This window comes from Watersipora subatra, chromosome 1 (genome assembly GCF_963576615.1).
Source record: "Watersipora subatra chromosome 1, tzWatSuba1.1, whole genome shotgun sequence".
Taxonomy (NCBI): domain Eukaryota; kingdom Metazoa; phylum Bryozoa; class Gymnolaemata; order Cheilostomatida; family Watersiporidae; genus Watersipora; species Watersipora subatra.
The window spans coordinates 76,076,993-76,096,919 of record NC_088708.1 but is presented as its reverse complement, the minus strand read 5'-3'; the positions used below and the strand labels follow the sequence as shown (position 1 = coordinate 76,096,919).

The 19,927-nt window shown below is 38.1% G+C and overlaps 1 protein-coding gene across 3 annotated transcripts in view; it reads left to right on the top strand.

The window, feature by feature from the left end:
- The first annotated feature begins 5,963 nt into the window (after positions 1-5,963).
- Positions 5,964-19,927, top strand: part of LOC137386003 (transcription elongation regulator 1-like) — a 37,439-nt gene continuing 23,475 nt past the window's right edge. For all 3 annotated transcript variants that reach the window (XM_068072647.1, XM_068072646.1, XM_068072648.1), the window contains exons 1-6: positions 5,964-6,129; positions 9,777-9,942; positions 12,876-14,085; positions 15,462-15,596; positions 18,883-19,107; positions 19,579-19,896. In XM_068072647.1, coding sequence (XP_067928748.1) covers positions 5,975-6,129; positions 9,777-9,942; positions 12,876-14,085; positions 15,462-15,596; positions 18,883-19,107; positions 19,579-19,896 — 2,209 coding nt within the window. In that variant the 5' untranslated portion in view covers positions 5,964-5,974. The remainder of the gene's footprint in view (positions 6,130-9,776; positions 9,943-12,875; positions 14,086-15,461; positions 15,597-18,882; positions 19,108-19,578; positions 19,897-19,927) is intronic.

Below are 19,927 nucleotides of genomic sequence, written 5' to 3'. Positions count from 1 at the left end.
GTTTTAGCTTCCACATGATGGGTCAGTAGCTGGAGTAGATACATAAGTGTACCTCCCCCTTTTTGAACCCGAATTGTGTTTTAGAGAGAACAGACCATGACTCAACTAATGCTCTGAACCTGTTTTCCAATATTTGCTCTAAAGTTTTAGGTGCATGTTGAGCTTATCGTGATTGGTCTACATAACCCAACTTCATGGTAGTTTTTGAAAAAGATCACAAGGTTCGATTCTTCCCAGGGCCATTGTTGTGTGTCAAAAGTTTTGTTAAAAAAAACATGCAAGCATGCATGACCATCAGGAAAAAGTTGGTGCCCTGCTTCAGCATCTTTGAATGAATCCCATCTGTGTCAGCACTTTTTCCCGATGTTTGGAGCTTGGGTAGTGTTTTCCTGATTTTATCCATAGAGTTAGGCCTATTCAGCACCTATGGTTTTGTGGTATGTATACTCGTGTGTCTGAATCAGCCAGCATTGCTTTTGGTGGACAGAAATTTTCAACGCCGCCAAACAAAATTTTTGTTAAACAAGTGGCAAACTTTTTCTTTATCATTATGGAGAATAGTTTTTGCTCCTTAGGTGTCCAATGGTATTATCTCCACTGCTATAGAACTAATGTTTGGTTTTTTTCAGCAGTTATCTTTGTTATAGTCATTCAGACTTTCGAATTTTTTCTCAAGATATCGAGTTTTTCCCCAAGATATGTTGTTTGTTGAGCTTGAGTGAGGGCTTCGTTAAACTGCCCTTTGGCTTTTTCAAGTTTATCTCCATTCTAATATGTGCATCTGTACTTCAAATGACTTCTAGCTTCATGCAAGTGTTTCGAAAGTTCAGAGATTCATTGTTTCCGTACAGTAGTCAGTAAAGATATGTCTGTCTTTGCGTACTCCGAAAACTTGTCTTACCACACTCCATGTATCGAGAGGGGTTTGAGACATCGTTACTTCAACAAGACGCTTTCAGAATTTCTGCTGTAGCGCCCATCAAAGCCAACCCAGTCAGCTGTGCCCCATTTAAAGCAAGTATGAGAAACATTGTTAGGGTGTTGGTTATACAGTTCAGTTTTTATAAGGATACGAGCTCTCTGAAGAGCACCTGTAAATAGTTCAACAGAACTAGCTGTATATTGGTTTTGAACCGATCCTGTTATGTCGTTTAAGGAGATGAAAAGGTCTATGAAACTGTAACCATTGTCAGAGAGGGAGGTCGGCTCATTATGCTGATAGACTATGTCAAGCCTAGCATCCATGCTAAAACTAAGCAGTTTTTCACCTGGTTTATTGTGGCAGCGGTCTCCCCATGCCTCATGTTTGGCATTAAGGTCTTCCAATAGTATCAAACTTTATATCCTCAGGTATGTATTTCGCTGTGATAAATTCACAAAAGTGTTTGTGATTTCACCTAATTCCGATGTGTTGTTTGGTGGAAAATAAACAGAGCATGCCAAGTATATTTTGCCTCCAAACTTTGCAACAGACAATCATGCCTGCAGTAGTAAACTGAGCATAATCTGAATGTGTCTTCTGTTAGGCAGCAATCAGGATTGATGCCACTTAACTAATCAACTGTATTCTACCTTATACATTTATATATACATATATACTATTCTTACATTACGTTTCACTTGCTAACAGTTTCATTCATGGCCAACCGCATTCATTGTAACAATCATAATCGTTGTAATCAACTTCTTGTTCAGTTCAACTTGTTATACAACTAAATACATGTGAAATTGAACGTCGAATATTATTTTATAGAACCTGCATATTTTATTAACATCTAACCATAAGAAATTAAAGATAGCAACTACAAAGTATAACTCAGTTTTAGTCTGGTTGATGTTTACTTAGCATAGTTTAAAGGCAATTTTGATCTTCTTTGTAATAATTAACAACTTTAGTCAGTCTGTCTTGGTAGGTAATGCATTCATTTTTCATGTTTGTGCTGTGTCGGCCCTTGCAGTTGCGGCATACTGGTTTGTCACTGCCTAACCGATGAGATCAGTTATGCAATGACACTCGCTGGCTAAATCCACGATCTTTGAACAGGGTGAGCAAGCTTTTGAGCTTTGACATTCATTTTGAGTATGTCCTAGTCTCAGCATTTTGTGCATTGTCCATTTTGTGCATATAGTACTCATTAGTTGTTCAGCTTGTTCAACATACTGGTTCTGACTTGCCAATTTGAGATTTTTATCTATCGCGCTATATAATTGTTCTACAGATTGAAAGTATATCTTCACTTCTCTGAGTTTTCTTCTTTACGGCTTTTTGGTCATGCGTAAGAAGGTGGCACTTGGGTAATCTTTTTGTATGTCCACTTTCAGTTCTTTATCCGACATTTTTAGAGGTCTCATATCGCCCCTCCAGAGACACTTTTTCTGGTGAAATTCTGGGCTGATGACGAATAAAACATGCTCTCTGAGCTTCGTTTTAATATAACTGCTTCTTTCGTAGCCTCGCTGGCGAGTTGCAGCATGAATTTCTTAGGATTATGAGGGTGACGAGTGATTTTAACAATGATCACTCCTTCAACATTTTTTCCTATCTCTTATTTTTCAACTATGTTGAAGTTGGCTGGGTTGATTATTTTCTCTATAATCCCTACTTTCTCACTCTGGAGTTTTCCATTGTGGTAGGTGCTGTATTTGTCATAATTGATGCTATTGTGTTGGACTTTTGCTGCTGAGCTACAGTTTTCCATTCACCAGTGTTTGTGTCATCTGCTGAAGCATCTTGGCAAGAGTTGTCATTCAGAGCTGGCAGGTCCGAAATGTTAAGAATTGCTGTTGGCTAGTTTTTCGTTTGTTGTTGTTGCAGCACCACATAGATTTTTGGCTAGATCGAAGTTCTCTATTCTCATTCTCTAAAGCTTCAACTCAGTCTGCATATTTTTTTAAACTGATAAGTTTCACTCTGCATAATTCTTAGCCCTCCTTCATTGCAGCTATTCTAATCATGGCATCATTCAGAGTAAACGCCTGCGCTTTTGAACTTTCAGTTGTCTGCCCTTTTGAGTTGGATTTGTGCTGAATCACTTGTCAAATCAGCTGTTGTAGGTATTTGCTTTTCTGTAGAGATTTATTCAATGTTAGCTGGTCGTGTGTGGTTTATCTGTGACGATTGAGAGATTGGGTTCTTACGAGCTAACTGGGATTGTGGCTCAAACATCTGACTAGGGGGTTGTCTTTGCTTTTAATTGAAATGTATTCTACCCTCGCATTATGCTGTTTTACCGCAAGCAGTTTGGGTGATGGAAATTTTGCTTTCCCGAACAAAATCTGTCAATCTTATGGCTGTCCTAAGGTGGAATACAGGCCTTAGCTGTGATATTAGTCTCTATATTTTATTTAAGGGTAGGGAACAGCTCTACAACCGTGTATGGAAACAGTTCCATTATTACAAGTAGTAATAAAAAATCTGCTTGTTGCCTCCGTATTGAACAGCGTCATTTGCAGTTGTTGTTACTAATTTCCATTCTTTTTCTATTGCGACTTTCCATCCATTTAAATAATCAGGAAGGCAGTAAACTGTAAAATTTCATGGTGCTGGCAGGTGATGATTTCTTTAGCTAAGTATATATATACTTTCTCATTCCAAACAACATTTCACTTACTTTGCTTCTGGCTAAGATATTTGGTTAAAAAGCATGTACTGTCCTTACAGTTTTAAAGAACTGAGTCTAACTGATTCAGGTTCATATCGTTTACTTAAAAACCAAACCGGGAAAACTAAAATAAAAGCATAACATAATCACATAAAATATTTTGGTATGTGTTTATATAATCTTACATAAGCAGACAATTTGTAACAATTCCAGGCAATATAAAATTAACAAAATATATAGGTTCTATGATATGCAGATGCTACAACATGAATGATTGGTAATACTATGAATTGCATACCTCTTTGGCCTTCTACTTGGCTAAGGCAATAAAATGACTTGATATCTCGTATGTCAAGCTATGACTGTCAATAACATGTGAATATTAAAAACTACATGTTGCCAAATGACAGAGTAGCTTGGTATAAATTGGCCTAATATAAATCTGCAGAGTTTATATATTGCTAGCTATAAAATAAACAAAAATACAGTTTATTGCAAAATAATAACGCAAGAGCAATGAATCTTGTTAGCTTTTGCTAAAAATACGCAAAAAGGACTAAAATGGTCAATTTGATTCACAGGCAGCATCAATGCGATCTACATGCATAGGTTATACAAACAAGCATTACTATCTAAGCTGCTATATTGTGGTTAATGCGATGGCGATATCATGGCTAATCTGTAGGCGCTAGGTGAATGAGAGTTTGTCTACTAGATAGCACAGTATGCCCTGTCGAGTGCTATCAGTTAGTACTCGTATTTATAAGCTGCCAGGGTGCGTAAAAGAGTTCTCTGAATTTAATGCCATTTATTTAAATTTTAACAGTTAATTATAATGCGCTCGCTTAACATATGTCTGTTGTAGTATGATATTATATGTTTATTTCATAATAGCAAATTTTTAGGTCAACTAATTACCATACTGTTTTAGGACTTGCATGTTACTATATAAATACTCAGAAAAGTTAATACTTGTATTACGCGATTAGTTGCTTAAATAATGTATATTATCGTTTTAGTTTTCGAAATATTTTATTGTGGCAACAGTTGACCTCATTATTGTGCAACCAACCAGCTGTAGATATCTCCCTTGGTTGTTGTATAAACTTTCAGTTTTGCCATTGCTCGGTGTGTTACTGCTTTGCGCTGTGAGATACAACACCAATAAATACACTGCGTTCTTTAACTATAGCTCTGCTTGATTTTCCAAGGCAAAGTAGTGTATAAAATTATTGTCACTATTTCTTACTTAAGCATTGTGATATCAGCCAGCGTATCATAGCTGCATTCACTATGAGTGCTATTGGACAAACATCAAGGATTATTGCAATTGGCTTACTAGGGTGTAAAAATTGGGAGAAGGCACCCACAAGTTTGTTTATCAGCTCACCCTCGAGTCTGTTTATCGGTTCACCCTCGAGTCTATTTATTGGCTCACCGTCGAGTCTGTTTATTGGCTCACTATCGAGTCTGTTTATTAGCTTACCATCAAGTCTGTTTATTGGTTCACCGTCGAGTCTGTTTCTCAGCTCGCCCTTGAGCCTGTCTATTGGCTCGCTCTCGAGTCTGCTTATCGGCTCACCGTCGAGTCTGTTTCTCAGCTCACCCTCGAGTCTGTCTATTGGCTGGCTCTCGAGTCTGTGTCAGTGAGTTCTTGAGTTGGGGGACGCCTACCCTTGCCTAGTAGGTTTACTTCATCTGGATGACAGAGCTGAGCAAAAATGAGAAAAATTTTTTCACTATTAGGAAGTAATCCTTGTGCAATGTTGATATTGTAGACATTGGAAAAAATCTCTTCAGCATGGTCATTCTGGAAAGGTTTTCGGTTGGGATATAACCAATGATATACAGCCCCCATGGGGGCTGTATATCATTGATATAACCTTCCACAAAGACGTTGGCTCTCTTAGGCAATGGTTTGATATGCATTGTAGTGAGCTGTTATGTCACAAAGAATGCCTATAACCAATTGCTTTTATGTGCTTAACAAACCGTCACACCAAGTACCTTTCAAAAATGTTGATTATTTTTGTTGATTGTGCTGACGGAGTCACGATGAAAGACGTCTTATTTTAGAACAGTAAAGTTTCATTAGAGGGTGTTCGAGAGAAGTTGAAGGAGTTGTCTCATTTAGATATCTGTACGCATCAAGATCTGCAGCGTAGAGCAAAACATAGACCTAACATTTAATTTATTGAATCATCTCGAACCGCATTAAGCGATTCGCATTTTCGAATCACCGCAAATTAGCACTACTTAGCAGCGAGTAGCGGTTAGCAGGTACAGTTGTTTAATCAAACACTTGTGAAAAATATTCCTGCTACATAATTTTTCTAGCTTGAAAGAAGTTCTTCTAGTTGAAAAGATCGGCCATGGAAGAATACGACGAGCAAGATCCAAATTGCGAAAATGAGGAAATGGATGGCCACTATCCCGGTGAAAATGGGGAACACCTTAACAGAGATGGAAAACCTCCACCTATCTTTGCTATGCATCAAAGAATGCACCGCCCAAGAATGCAGCCGCCGTGAGTAGGCTTGGAGTTAAATGAACCGCAGGTTTCGGTGCGTTTAGTTATTTCATGTATTAATGAATTTTGACATTTCCAATTGATTTCAACATCAAGAGTTTAACAATTTATCAGTAAGACAAAGAGTTAGAAAAATATGACGTTTGGTATGGTCAACCGAACCATGCCTTTTATGACAAAATATATAAAAAATCGATGGTGTAATCTACACTGGCGATGCGCTTTGCTTAAAATTGCTCTACCGTAAATTTAACTTCAACCATAGTAAATACTGAACAATTTTACATTCTGATATTTATGAAATGGTTATTATCTTAGTTGTTGAAGACAAATGTAGTGCGAAAGCTGATGAGATACACCAAGGTTAAACTATTGGATCATACCACTATGAGATAACCCCACCGAATTGACAGAGGTAGGTTAGTGGTATTTAACAATACAAAAGCCTTATTGTTTTAGTTACATTCAGCGAAGCTGTGCAATAGTGGTTTAGCCTTCTCAAAGCAGTACCTTTTTGTTGGTAGCAGTAGGCGTATTTAAATTAATTACTTCAGGCAAAAGCAATCAGTTATCGAAAGTGGTTTTATTTTCTGTACTCACAATAGTTCAAGAAGAATAGCATATTTCCAAAAGAATTGAAGTTTGATTCGGGTACATCACTGCTGGGTGTTTTTTGTGTTTAATTTATGTATGGTAGTTATATGGCTTGGATCTTATGCTTTACTTTGTCTGTTCAATTGTTCATTGCCATACTTTACTGTGCTTCTAGCTCGCTGTCAGCCATTGAGTCATTGAGAAATGGGGATTATCTTAACAACTCGCCATTGTGAAGCTCACTGATTCAGCTTTTGATTTGTTATAATTATATTTTTATTGTGCCACCAATGATAGTTGTTAAACAGTTTGTTGCTCTGTACTATCATTTTAGTCTACTAATAAACGTACATTCAAGTGTTTTGGTTTTTGGTCCGATTTAGTTCAACTAGTAAGCGATTCAAAATTGTAACCATTGATCATTCTAAGCTACTGATGATTTAGCCGAGCTTCATTCCAGAAATATGTAAAGATTAGTTTTTATTTTTGTATTTAATAAAGTATAAAACCATGGTTTGTGGTTATATAAAATTCACTTCATTTGTCGATCTCTGTGTTCGTCATTCTAGTTAAAAGTTTCATCGTTTTACTAAACTACTAAGCTAGATTTTAGTTTTAAATTCTTTATTATATAAAGAGACACATAACCAAGCTTGACAAACTGGCAAATCAGGAAATGGGTAGCACAACAGTACAGCATACATCACATGGACCCTACGATAATGTGGAACAAAATTAAGTATTTGAAGAATAATGCTCAAATTGTTTTTAGTTGTGTCAAATCTTGCTGCAAAATGATAAAATGAAACAAAATAGTTGTTTAATATTGGCATTATACTCCCTTCTTTATTGATGGGCAGATTTTAGAAAGTAAATGTGATGGATGGAGAACAAAAAAAAGGTATTGGCCTACCTGAAGCTTCGAACAGTTTTCCATTTATAGAATTTTTGAAGCTATGTTCATTGATAGGACAAATCCTAAAATATTAGGCTTGAATAGCTTCACCTACTCATTTATTTATGCCTGACTAACTAAATTTATCTTAGCACACAGGATATGATGACACTTTTTATAAAATTTCTCAGGTTTTGCATGGCTGTTGTCATAGATTGATCTAATTTCTTGCAAGATGTCTCATTTTCTCATCTTTTAATATTGTTCATTAGTAACCGATCAATGCATCAGATAATAAATAAAAAGGACAACTTTACACCTATCTATTATGCAAGTATATCATTGTTGAATAAGTGTAATGCATAGATTATTAAATTTAAAAAAAATTCATTACTGTAGAAGTAAAAAGTAAAAAACAACTACAAATTCTCAAGCTTTGCATTTCTTTGACTCATTGTAAAAATTCAAAATACTGTCACTGAATATTTATTCAAACTAATTGATATGGAATGCCAGCAGATCATAGTAGCCTTTACTATTTCATATGAAACTCACACTTTTGATAAGATCTACGGTATATGTAAAACTGCTGATAGTAATTGTTGATAAAAATAGCCACCTTTCCTTGGCAATATTCAATTTTAGTTATTATTAACTAACTTTAGGTTAGTTTTCACAAGTTTATTCAATCATCACACAATTATTAAACAGTTAAAAGTAAATAAAAACAAATTTTTTTCCCCAGATACAATTATTCTATTGGTATAGACTGATTAAAGTTTGCTTTATAGATGATGTAATATATAGCTATTCATCTAGTTTGAAGCACTTCTCGCTCACAATCATGTAAAGCCTATGAATTGAAAAAATTTACGAATTTACAAATCCAGTTGCTATTTCATTTTAAAGCAATAAAGGTGAATGTCATACAAAGAAACCCTAATTAGTCATTATATACTAATGCCCTGCAGGATGTGGGAAAAAACCATGTTAACTTTGCAACATTTGACTTTAACCATTATGCATTGAAATTCAGGGCAAACTCATGGTGATTGCCCGTAAACTCCTTAAAAATCATTTTGAAATATGTGCATCGTGTGAGATCACCGTGTGAACAGTATTTAGTCAAATACAACCGAATGGCTATTTTTAATAAAAGTTGTATTAAAAAAAGTTCTCAAAGTTGAATCAACAAACAAACCTAATCGAGCGAGCTTCATGAACAAACACATGAATTTGTGTTTTTTATTTTAAAATAATGCTTGTAGTTTAAATAATTCTTTTTGTCTGTCTTTATTAACTATGAAAATGGAGCTTTGGTTCTTATGTTTATCATTCATTTTAGCTCAAATACTTTTTATGGACAAGAAGCAGTTTAAATGTTATACCATTGTATAGAGTGAATGTCTGATAATTTGATCGAGTCATCTTCTTACATTTTATCAACTATCAATGCAATCAAATAGAGGGAATGATGTTACATGTTGATATTTAAATGTTGTGGTTTGTTGTCTTGGCATCAATTGAGTCTCAGCAGTTACATTTAAACACTTTGCAAATTATTTGTAATACATGTTAGTCGCATTCTGAAGTGATTGCTAAAGTTGGAAGTACTTTTGTTTAAGCAATTTTTTATAAATGTAATAATGAAATAAGTTTTTCACCTGGATTGTTCATGATGGTAGGTTAGATGTCTAAATATGTTCTGGTGCTAAAGCACAAATTTGAAGAAGTGTGAAGCAGTCATTTTTTGCTACTCATTCAGTTCAACAAATCAGTGATTTATTATGCCATTAGAGTCATTAGGCCATTCATGCCTTAAATTCTGGTGACAGCGTGGCAAAAGTCGTGACCAACTCTCTGGCAGCAAGCTGGTAAACCAGATTTATCTGCATGTAGGTAATGCCAAAATGTAGATGAAGCACTTTATAAAACTGGTGATCCAGTAACGGGAGCATGCTAGAAGTGTATTTTGAAACTGGCATAGCAACAGAACATTATTTTGAAACTGGAATAGCAACCAAACATTTTTTTGAAATGTAAAAGACTACAAAGTGATGCAATGTTGCGTATCCGCACTGCGCTTGAAAACCATCTTGATAACACTACTACAATAGTCGGTTAGATGACTGTACATACAACCATATTTTTCTAGTGGTGGACAAGAATGGCAAGAGCATGGAGGGCCTGCGTTTAGAGGACCTCCACCAAGAGGCTTTAGACCCCCGCCAGGCCCGTTCAGACCTCCCCGAGGTGGCCCACCTCCTGGCTACAGAGGCCCTCCACCATTCAACAGAGGACCACCACCGAGAGGCCCCAGGGTATGTAGAACATTAATAATAGTTACAGTTAAGACACATCACTCGCTAACATAGCTTAGTCTAAATACAGTCATACCTCGACATACGAGTGCCCCAACATTGAAGAAAATCGAGATTTGAGCAACATTTCCAGCAAGTATATTAAGTTAAGAGTAATCTTTGACATACAAGCCGGTTTTCGATGGCCACTATATGGCCAAGTGTGTGAGTGGCTGCTTTCGACAATAGCATTGCTCGGTCTTTCGCCTCGATTCAGTCCGAAAAAGGTGTGCTAAAAGTTTTAGTGAACACGAAGCAAAAAGCGCTAAACCAGAAACGGGTAATAAAAAAATTAGGGCGACAAAATCAAAGCATGTTTAATGAACAATTCAAACTTAGCTCTAAGTGTGTGTTTAGTAAGCTAAATTCATTTAAGTTAAATTTGAGGTTTTTGTTAAGTATAGCATTGGTTTTTGTTACGTGTTAAGCATTGCTATCAGGTCTCTCTCAGACCATAGTTGACCACTACGTCTATCGCGAAGGTTAAAACTTACAGTAGTGTAGGCCTACCTTAAAATGTTACATTTTATTGCAGAATTTAACAACTAAATAGAGATTGGTTACTTTGTTAGCCTAGGTCTTGAATTTCAACGGTCAAAAACACGTTTTTCCATCGTAATATCCTGTTTTGTGTTAATTTTTCATAGTATGATAGTGGATTAATTTGTATTTAGTTATTTTATATAGGAAATAGTGCCCTGAGACACAAGTAAATTGGCATAGGAGCTCAGTCCCAGAATGCATTGATCTCGTATGTCGAGGTATGACTGTCACATACTCTGCATTGTTATGCCAGAAGTGAAAGTTTAATCTGTGAATGGTCGACTTTTCATAGCAAACATTCACTTTTCGTAAATGCAATTGCGTTTTTCCAACACAGTTATTTAAATTTTGGGGTAGCGTTAAGGTTGTCTTTAACAGGTGTAATAGTTACCTTCAATAAGGTGTGTGCACTTTGACTTGGTAAAATTTCTTTGCATTTATTGTAAGATTGAGACCTCAAGTGCGTAAGATGGGCTCAAATGAAACTAGTTAGAACATCATAAGAATATAAGTTTTTAAAATTATAATCCTTACTATGTAACTATGAAAAACCACTATGAAACTGGAGCTGCTGCCAAAGTCCCGATGCCAGAGTAGCTGTGGCTACCCTAACGGCTATGCAAATACTGACATGGATTGGAGAGCATCTCATGCCAACAACTATTTGGTTGCAATCCAATCTAGTGCGAACAAGGATGTATCTATATACTCTCTATACACTTGTAGTACATAGGAACTACTGTCTCTCTATACACTTGTAGTACATAGGAACTACTATGTCTCTCTATACACTTGTAGTACATAGGAACTACTGTCTCTCTATACACTTGTAGTACATAGGAACTACTGTCTCTCTATACACTTGTAGTACATGGGAACTACTATGTCTCTCTATACACTTGTAGTACATAGGAACTAGTCTCTCCATACACTTGTAGTATGTAGGATCTGCTGTCTCTCCATACACTTGTAGTATATAGGAACTACTATGTCTCTTTGTACATATTTAATGTATAAGGACTACATTTCACAGTAGTAATGCGTTGAATTATGTTTTAGCTTTTACGTAAATGTGGTGATTGCCCAAGAGTAAGTTTCTGGTTTGAGTTTGTTTAGCTGGCTGTTTCCTGTTCAACATGCGTGATAATAGAACGATTGGTGGTCTGTTCAGTGAACGTAGTTTGTCAAACTGCTCACTTCACAGGTTACAAATATATCACAAACAGATGTCTCTTTCTAGCCAAGAAATACAAAATGTAGATTTGTTTTCACACATGCTAACTAGTAAAAAGTTTAGGGAGCTTTGTGTTGCGCACTTGAATCTCATGGTAGATTTTTTGTTCATTTTGAAAGACCCTTTAAAAGTACAATAGACACTCCTATAACGTAAATAATCCATTCTGGGTATGTTTACATTATGTAGGGATTTTACGATATATGAACAGTAAAATACAGGTAAATTGCCTAATCTGATCCAAAATCTTTCTATACTCACCCCTTTGGCCCTCCAAAGAGTGAAAAACGACTCAACTTTTCAATTTATTGGCTGTACAGTAACCGTAATATTATTAGTTTGTCTTGACAACTTTTCTACTGTTTCTTATCACTTTTATTCTGTTGATGGTCTATGATTGGTTATTTTACAATAAGTTAACAGGAGCGCATATTTCCAATGTCAATTTACAACGATTTATTTTTTGTAGACAGCAAGGATTCTGCAAAAAAATAATAAAAACATATTTTTGTATGTCTACGATAAAGCACAACAAAATTTTTTTCACTATAATAAAAGTGGTGTATATCTGTTCGTCTGTCTTGTCATCCCCAGGGTTCTGTTAGTATATGAGCCAGCTTTCGACGATGCTCCAATTTGTGACATTCAGACTGGTAAACCGACACCCTAATACTTGCATCAATTGATCGCCTATAACTATTTCTGAATAATTGTGTGGCTAATAGTTCTCTGTGCTTTACCGACACCTGACGATGTCTCACTGCGAATTAGACTGCCAGGGTACCTATATAACTAACGGAAATATACACTGTTTTCTCTCCGAAGTGTGACAAGAGAAAAAGCAGTATTTTTAAGGCCAACTACGAATTTCTCGTTATTCAAATCGAATTTAAGAACTCCACTGGCTTGACACTTTCGTTATATGGAATTTTTTACGTAGATTGAAGCAAAAACCTTACATATATTCTTCATGTTATGTGGAGTTTCTTTATAGGAGATATACATTATAGGAGCGTCTACTGTATTCAGTTTGATTGTGCAGCCAGCAAGCAGCGTAACTTCCCCTTTAATGTATTCAATTACTTCAACTAGTATTGAAGAAGTTTCATAATTGTAGGGCCCTCCTCCATTTGGAATGCCTCCACACATGGTGCATGAAAGACCACCAGGTGCTTCCCAGGGAGGACATCCAGGCAGTGGTCCTCCAGGCAGTGGTCCTCCAGGAAATGGTCCTCCAGGAAATGGTCCTCCAGGAAATGGTCCTCCAGGAAGTGGTCCTCCAGTAAGTGGCCCTCTAGGAAGTGGTCCTTTAGGAAGTGGTCCTCTAGGAAGTGGTCCTCAAGGCAGTGGTCCTCCAGGTGGTGGTCCACAAGGCAGTGGTCCTCCAGGTAGTGGTCCTCTAGGAAGTGGCCCGATGGGAAGCGGTCCCTTGGAAAGCGGTCCGCCGGGCAGTGGTCCCCTGGGAAGTGGACACCCAGGAAGTGGTCATCCAGGAAGCGGGCCACCAGGAAGCGGGCCACCAGGAAGCGGACCTCCAGGAAGTGGACCTCCAGGTAGCGGACATCCAGGAAGCAGACCTCCTGGAAGCGGACCTCCTGGAAGTGGACCTCCAGGAAGCGGACCTCCAGGAAGCGGACATCCAGGAAGTGGACATCCAGGAAGCGGACATCCAGGAAGTGGACATCCAGGAAGCGGACATCTGGGAAGGGGACATCCAGGAAGCGGACCTCCAGGAAGCGGCCCTCCAATTAGCGGGCCTCCAGGTACCGGACCTTTAGGCAGCGTACATTCAGGAAGTGGTCCTCCAGGAAGTGGTCTTCCAGGCAGCGGTCCTCCAGGCAGCGGTCCTCCAGGCAGCGGTCCTCCAGGCAACGGTCCTCCAGGCAGCGGTCCTCCAGGCAGCGGTCCTCCAGGAAGCGGTCCTCCAGGAAGCGGTCCTCTAGGAAGTGGTCCTCCAGGAAGTGGTCCTCCAGGAAGCGGTCTTCCAGGAAGTAGTCGACTTGGTAGTGGTCCTCCAGCAGGTGGTCCTCCAGGAAGTAGTCTCTCAATTGGTAATCCCCCAGGGGGTGGTCCTCTAGGAGGTGGTCCAGCAGGTAGTGTTCCACCAATGGGTAGACCCCCACTTGGTGCTCCTGGAGGTATGCATGGAGGTCCGCCTGGCAGCCTTTTAGGTGGACCACCTGGTGGAATGATGGGGGCTCCGCCAAGAGGTCTTCTTCGTGGTCCTCCGCCAGGCCATATGATGCATGTTCGTCCTTCTGGCCCATCACCTATGCAGATTCCTCCCGATCTCAAGCCTATTAAGCTATGGGTAGAGACCATGTCAGGTAGGTACTGATTTCCTAGCCTCCACTCTGGTACGTGTTTTCCTCGTGCAGGCGAATATTTTTATTATTATTCCTATCGCCGGCATATGCTTTATGTTTAATTTACTTGTTTTTTTGGACCACATTTTCATTGCTCACGCTTAAATGGCTAATTCTGTTTGTACGGCATGCTCTAGCCTGTCTTGACAAACTGTTGTTTTTGCGGAGTTGTCCCCCGTCGAGCGGGCGAGCAACACAACAGCTTGTCGCAAGATGCACTGCATCTGATGCATCAGCTGCACTGAAAGGGAGTTGTTCTCTTCTGTCTATGCCGCTTCGCTGCGATGTTATGGCGGTCGCTCCATTGGTAATCATAACGGGTTTCGCGCCAATATTTATGTAGAAAAAAATGAGATTACAATGTTTAACCAAAGACCAGTCTCTGTTGTAAACTTTAGTATAACTTAAGAATAGAATAAATTGAAAATAAAATCCATAAGAACAAATAAAACTGACTGATACAAAAATAGAAATAAAACTGACTGAGCGCACAAATAACAACACCTTTAGTCGCTGTTGTTGCTAAGTTCTGAAGTTCTACTAAAGTTTACCGCAGAGACTGGTTGCTGGTTAAACGTTGTAATCGGCAATCGTTGCAATGGAGCAACTGACATAACATCGCAACCAAGCCGCATAGACGGAAGAGAACAACTCCCTGTAAGTGCAGCTGATGCATCAGGTGTGGTACGTCTTGTGACAAGCTGTTGTGTTGCTTGCCCGCTCGACGGGGGACAACTCCGCAAAAACAGCAGTTTTTCAAGACAAGCTAGGCATGCTCTTACTCTCTTTTAACATGTCACCAGCAACAGCGAGTGCGTTATTGTGACAATTTCTTTACATGCTGAACGAAAATAGACAAGGCCATTGTGGATGTATTTGTACATACAACTTGCTTGGTTCGGCAATGTTTAATGCGCCCAAGTAGTATTGGCAACTTGAATTTAGTCTAAGGCATTGCAAAGACATTTCGTTGCTCAATGTATCTACCCAGACCTAATTTGGCGTTTCAGTTGAAATATCGCATTCGCTGTCATGTACACTGATAATACTTATACTCGTTGTCGTTTACATTAGTAGTACATAAACTTGCTGTCTATGTACACTAGCATTGCATATATTTGCTATCATGTACACTAGCAGTACATACACTTGCTATCATGTACACTAGCAGTACATACACTTGCTATCATGTACACTAGCAGTACATACACTTGCTATCATGTACACTAGCAGTACATACACTTGCTATCATGTACACTAGCAGTGCCTAGCCTCTCAATTGCACAATGTCGATTATTGAGGCAGGTTGTAACATTTTAGTAATCAACTGTTGCTAGGTGATAAACCATACTACTATGATGCACGGACACGGGATGTCTCATGGAAGAAACCTGAGAATGTAAAAATTATCAAACATGAAGAGTTTGAAGCTATAGCAGCATCTGGTCAAGACCCAATTATGGTTATTTCTGGTGAGCCTTAACTGATAACATACGATTACCATTCATATTACATCGATAATCATTGGTCCAGAAATGTGTAAACACAATATGAATATGCAGTTGAACGCTTTCTACGCATTCAGCCTTGATGTATAAAAATCTTTGGAGTATTTATACATATGTATGTGTATATGTTTCTAACCTTGCTGCCATGTCAAAGGCATATAGCCAGTGTGAAACCGAAAAAGTGGCGTATTGGAGTTTTGATGATGGCCCAAGTTAACCAATTCGATATACGGTCAAATGGCGGCTTACAAGCACCTTAAAATTTGAATATTTTAACATGTGATGTACAATTTGAGTGAACTTTAACTCCTGAAGCCAGATTTTTCAAAACATTGCAACTATGTAAATCTAAATATATATAAATCTAAGTGACTGTTGTCATTTGTATGTCCAGTTAATAGTGATTGGTTGAACTACGCATGCATGAACTACCAGAAGAACTTGAACCAGCACACTCACACTACTAGAAGAAAAATACGTGCACAGACTTCCCCCAAAAACAACGCTTGCAGTCTGAGGCGCCATGAGAGATAATGATGTGTAATAATTATAAGCACAATTATTCCAAGTGACAAGGTGGCTGAATGGTTTAGTGGTAGTGCGCTTGGCTTCACATGTGTGCATCTGAAGGCACAGGTTCGAGTCTCGTAAAGTGCATTCTTTTGTCGTAAAGCTCAGAAGGACAGACATGGCTCTTATTATAGTAAATATTTAGACTAGCTTAAGTTACTCAAATTCATTGGGTAAATAAACAACTATAAAATAACTACATTACCAGCCACTGTTTATAATTTGTTTCACATCTTGAACGAATGTGTAGCATAAGAAGTAAAAAAGATTTCTCAACAATCTGTTTTAGCAGTTCCTCAAGTTTTCAAATATTTTCATTATTGAAACGCCTTCATTTAAAAGTTAGAATGGTAAAAGATGTTGCATATGTTTATTAAAAATAAATTTTCTGTGCAAAAACTCTTTATTACTCGTGCAACGCCGGGCATTCTCCTAGTCAGTAAATATGTGTGCTTTGTCCTTCACGTCGTTTGGTTCTATGGCGCTCTAACAATATTAAATAGTGCTTCATACATTCATGGTGTAGTTTTAGAATAATGTTCTAGTTTTAGATCTCAAGAAAATTATTGTGAGTAGTAGTTATGGTAGGTGGGAACAAGGCTATGCTTTCTATAGAATCAAAAAACGACATTATAGAAAAGTTTGGAACACTGGCAGGTCAATTCTTTAAAAGCTGCGACGCCGTGTAGCCGTTGTTGTGGGGAAGAAAGTAACATTAAAACTGATGCAAAGACAAGACAGTCTAAATCAAGTGAAAGCACACAGGCTGGATGTAATAATTGAAGATAAATTGTTAACACATTGCATTAAAAATAAATTATGTTAATTTTAAGCTCATATAGTTTAATTTAGACTAGCTCCACACCTCATTTACCATTTCTACATGTGCACCTTTGTCTTGTGTATCACTAAGACTACGCCTCTATTTGGTTGTTTTCATTGTTGAGGAATTAAATATTTGTACCCGAGTTGAAATGTTATCCGCTTGTTCATTTTCTAAAAGTTTTTAGGTAAAAAGCAAGTTACTGTGCGTCTTCAAGTTACGATGACCCTGTTATACGATTTTTTCATCTTACGATCTGGAACACGAAGTTATTTCTGTATTGGGAGTTCTGTAAGTCTCCAGTAAAGCTCAACAGATGGTCTGATTAATGTTTTTGTATTTTATTAATCATAACACATCATGCTGTCAAACACATGAGTAGAACACGTCGAAAGAATAGTTATTTTAATATGAATTCCAAAGCTTGATAAAACTGAGAAAACTAGTTTCAACTTACAAAAATCACTGTTCCTTTTATTGTTGGTTTGTGCAAATGCAATGTAATTTAGAAAAACTGACATACAGCTGCTTGCAAAGTCTTGATTATTTCAAACTGCTCAATGTTCTCTACGCTTCAGCATCATGTTGCTTTTATATGGATTTCCTATTCAAATTCTTGACTCGCTAGTCTAGAAATGCTCGCTAGCCTCCAAATTAATTGTGTTGCTAGGTGATGAAAATTCTGTCAAATTGTAGATATCGCTCGTGATAGATTAGTGACGATCGTAATGTGTTACGATGTGGTCTGCTAAATATTCGCTAATGAATGTGAAAACAGCATGGAACAAGCCAAGCACATCTAGCAAAGCAGTCAAAGCCAATGTTTGGCGTAATAAATAAAACACCCCCTCCTCCCAATACACTTTTGCCCTCACCACACAAAATTTTTCGCCATACGATATCAACAAAAGTTTCTTTTGGAAATTCAAATTTGGCAGTCGGTGTGCTGAATACGTCGGAATAATGAAACTTCCGATGTATGCTATTTGCCGAAATCTCTCCCAAAATGCATGAAAGATATATGATACTCACTCTCTCAGTTCAGCGTTGTTCGTTATTAGTTATAGTGAAAGTGGAACCGGAACCAGGTAAGTGATAAAATTTTAGCCAATGATAACGTTGAAGTTTAGTAAAATACCAACTAAAACTTAACTTTAAGTACAGGTTTTGTAAACTAAATTCATTCAAGTTAAATTCAATGTTTATGTTATACGTCTGTCTCGAAGGTAAGAACTCCCTACAGTACGTACTGCACATAGTACATTGTAATATTATATTTTATTACAGATAATAACCACTAAATAAACTAAAGTTACTGCAGGTAACTATGATTACTAAGGTTAACATATTATGTCGTTACTAGTTTTTAATATGTCCGGTGCGTATATAACATTTTGATGATTTTTACCAGGGGGTGTTTGCATTAGATAATTACTATGGATTTCTATAAGACGTTTTCACCTTACGATGCCAACACCGGAACGAATTACTGTCTTATGGCGGGGTCCACTGTAATACAGCATTGGACTCAATGGAAACTGCTTTATCTGGTAGTCCGAATTATTAAAAATGTGGAATCGTCGTGCCACGGTTAATTTAGTTGAAACAGGTTGCATATTTACCTATTTGCTAGGTAAGAGAGGCTACAAGCAGGAGAACACTCAAATATTAAAAGTAATCATGTAATATTTTCAATGCTGCATCACCGTTATTCGCCTGTTCAAAAACTTTTCCTTTGCAGGCTTTTCAATTCTTTGGCAGTACTACATGGATGGGTGTTTAATTTTGCCAAGGTGTCTCACGACTTTCTGTTAGCTATGTGTTGTCTTATTGACCAATATTAAGGGTTGTTTTTAGCGAGGGAAGCTGAGCAGGGTAAATCAGTCCGGGCTGATGCTGGTGAGCCTGTCGATACAGAAGAAGCAAAGGCTACAATAGATGGCAAAGAAGGCCCTGAGGTCTTTTCTTCTACACCGAGTAATGTCACAGATTCTTCTCAGGTTTCCCTTTCAGGACCAACACTCTCAGGGCCACCTCCAGGATTTGGCATGCCTCCACCTGGTTTCGGTATGCCCCCTATAGGTATGCCACCTCCAATTTATGTCTTATTTCTTTACTCCTTTTCTGTTGTTTCAAGCTGCCAGGTTAGGCACGGTACTGTCTCTCTGAAAGAATAGCATATTGGCGTGTCATTTGTTCAGCTCATCTCCTAACTCCCCCTAATTGCAGGGAAGATTCTGAGCACCTTTATGGTATTCCTATGAAATCTAGAATTCCAGGTTGTACTTAGGTTTTTATAGTAGCAGCTTCATATTTCTCAGCAATACAAAGTTGAAGAATTTTTATGTTATTGCGGAAAGCTCACATTTTTATACCGCATTGCAGTTATTTTTGCTGTTGATATAGTTGTCAATATCGCCTAATAAATTGCCTTTGGTTTACCTTCCTTACCATTTTTTTATCTCTTACATGCTTGATCTTATCAGCAAATCAGTTGACATAGCACAACTCAGTTTCACATTCAAGCTCGCCTTACATGTATATTGCTTACAGGAATGCCTCCACCAGGTATGGGCATGCCTCCTCCAGGTATGCCCCCACCCACCCTAGGTATGCCTCCACCTGGTGTGGGAATGCCTCATGGCCTAGCTATGGGAATGCCACCACCAGGTATGGGAATGCCTGCTGGTATGCCTCCGTTTGGTCTCGGAGGCCCTCCTCTCATCTCCAAGCCTCCAGAGGTTGCAGAGTGGTCCGAGCATGAGACGCAAGAGGGTAAAAAGTACTATTTCAGTGCCCGTACTCAAGAGTCTGTGTGGGAGAAGCCAGAGGCTTTAATTAAATGGGAGGAGACAATGGCAAATGGTGCTGGTAAGAAGGATCCTATCTGTTCTCTAGTTAG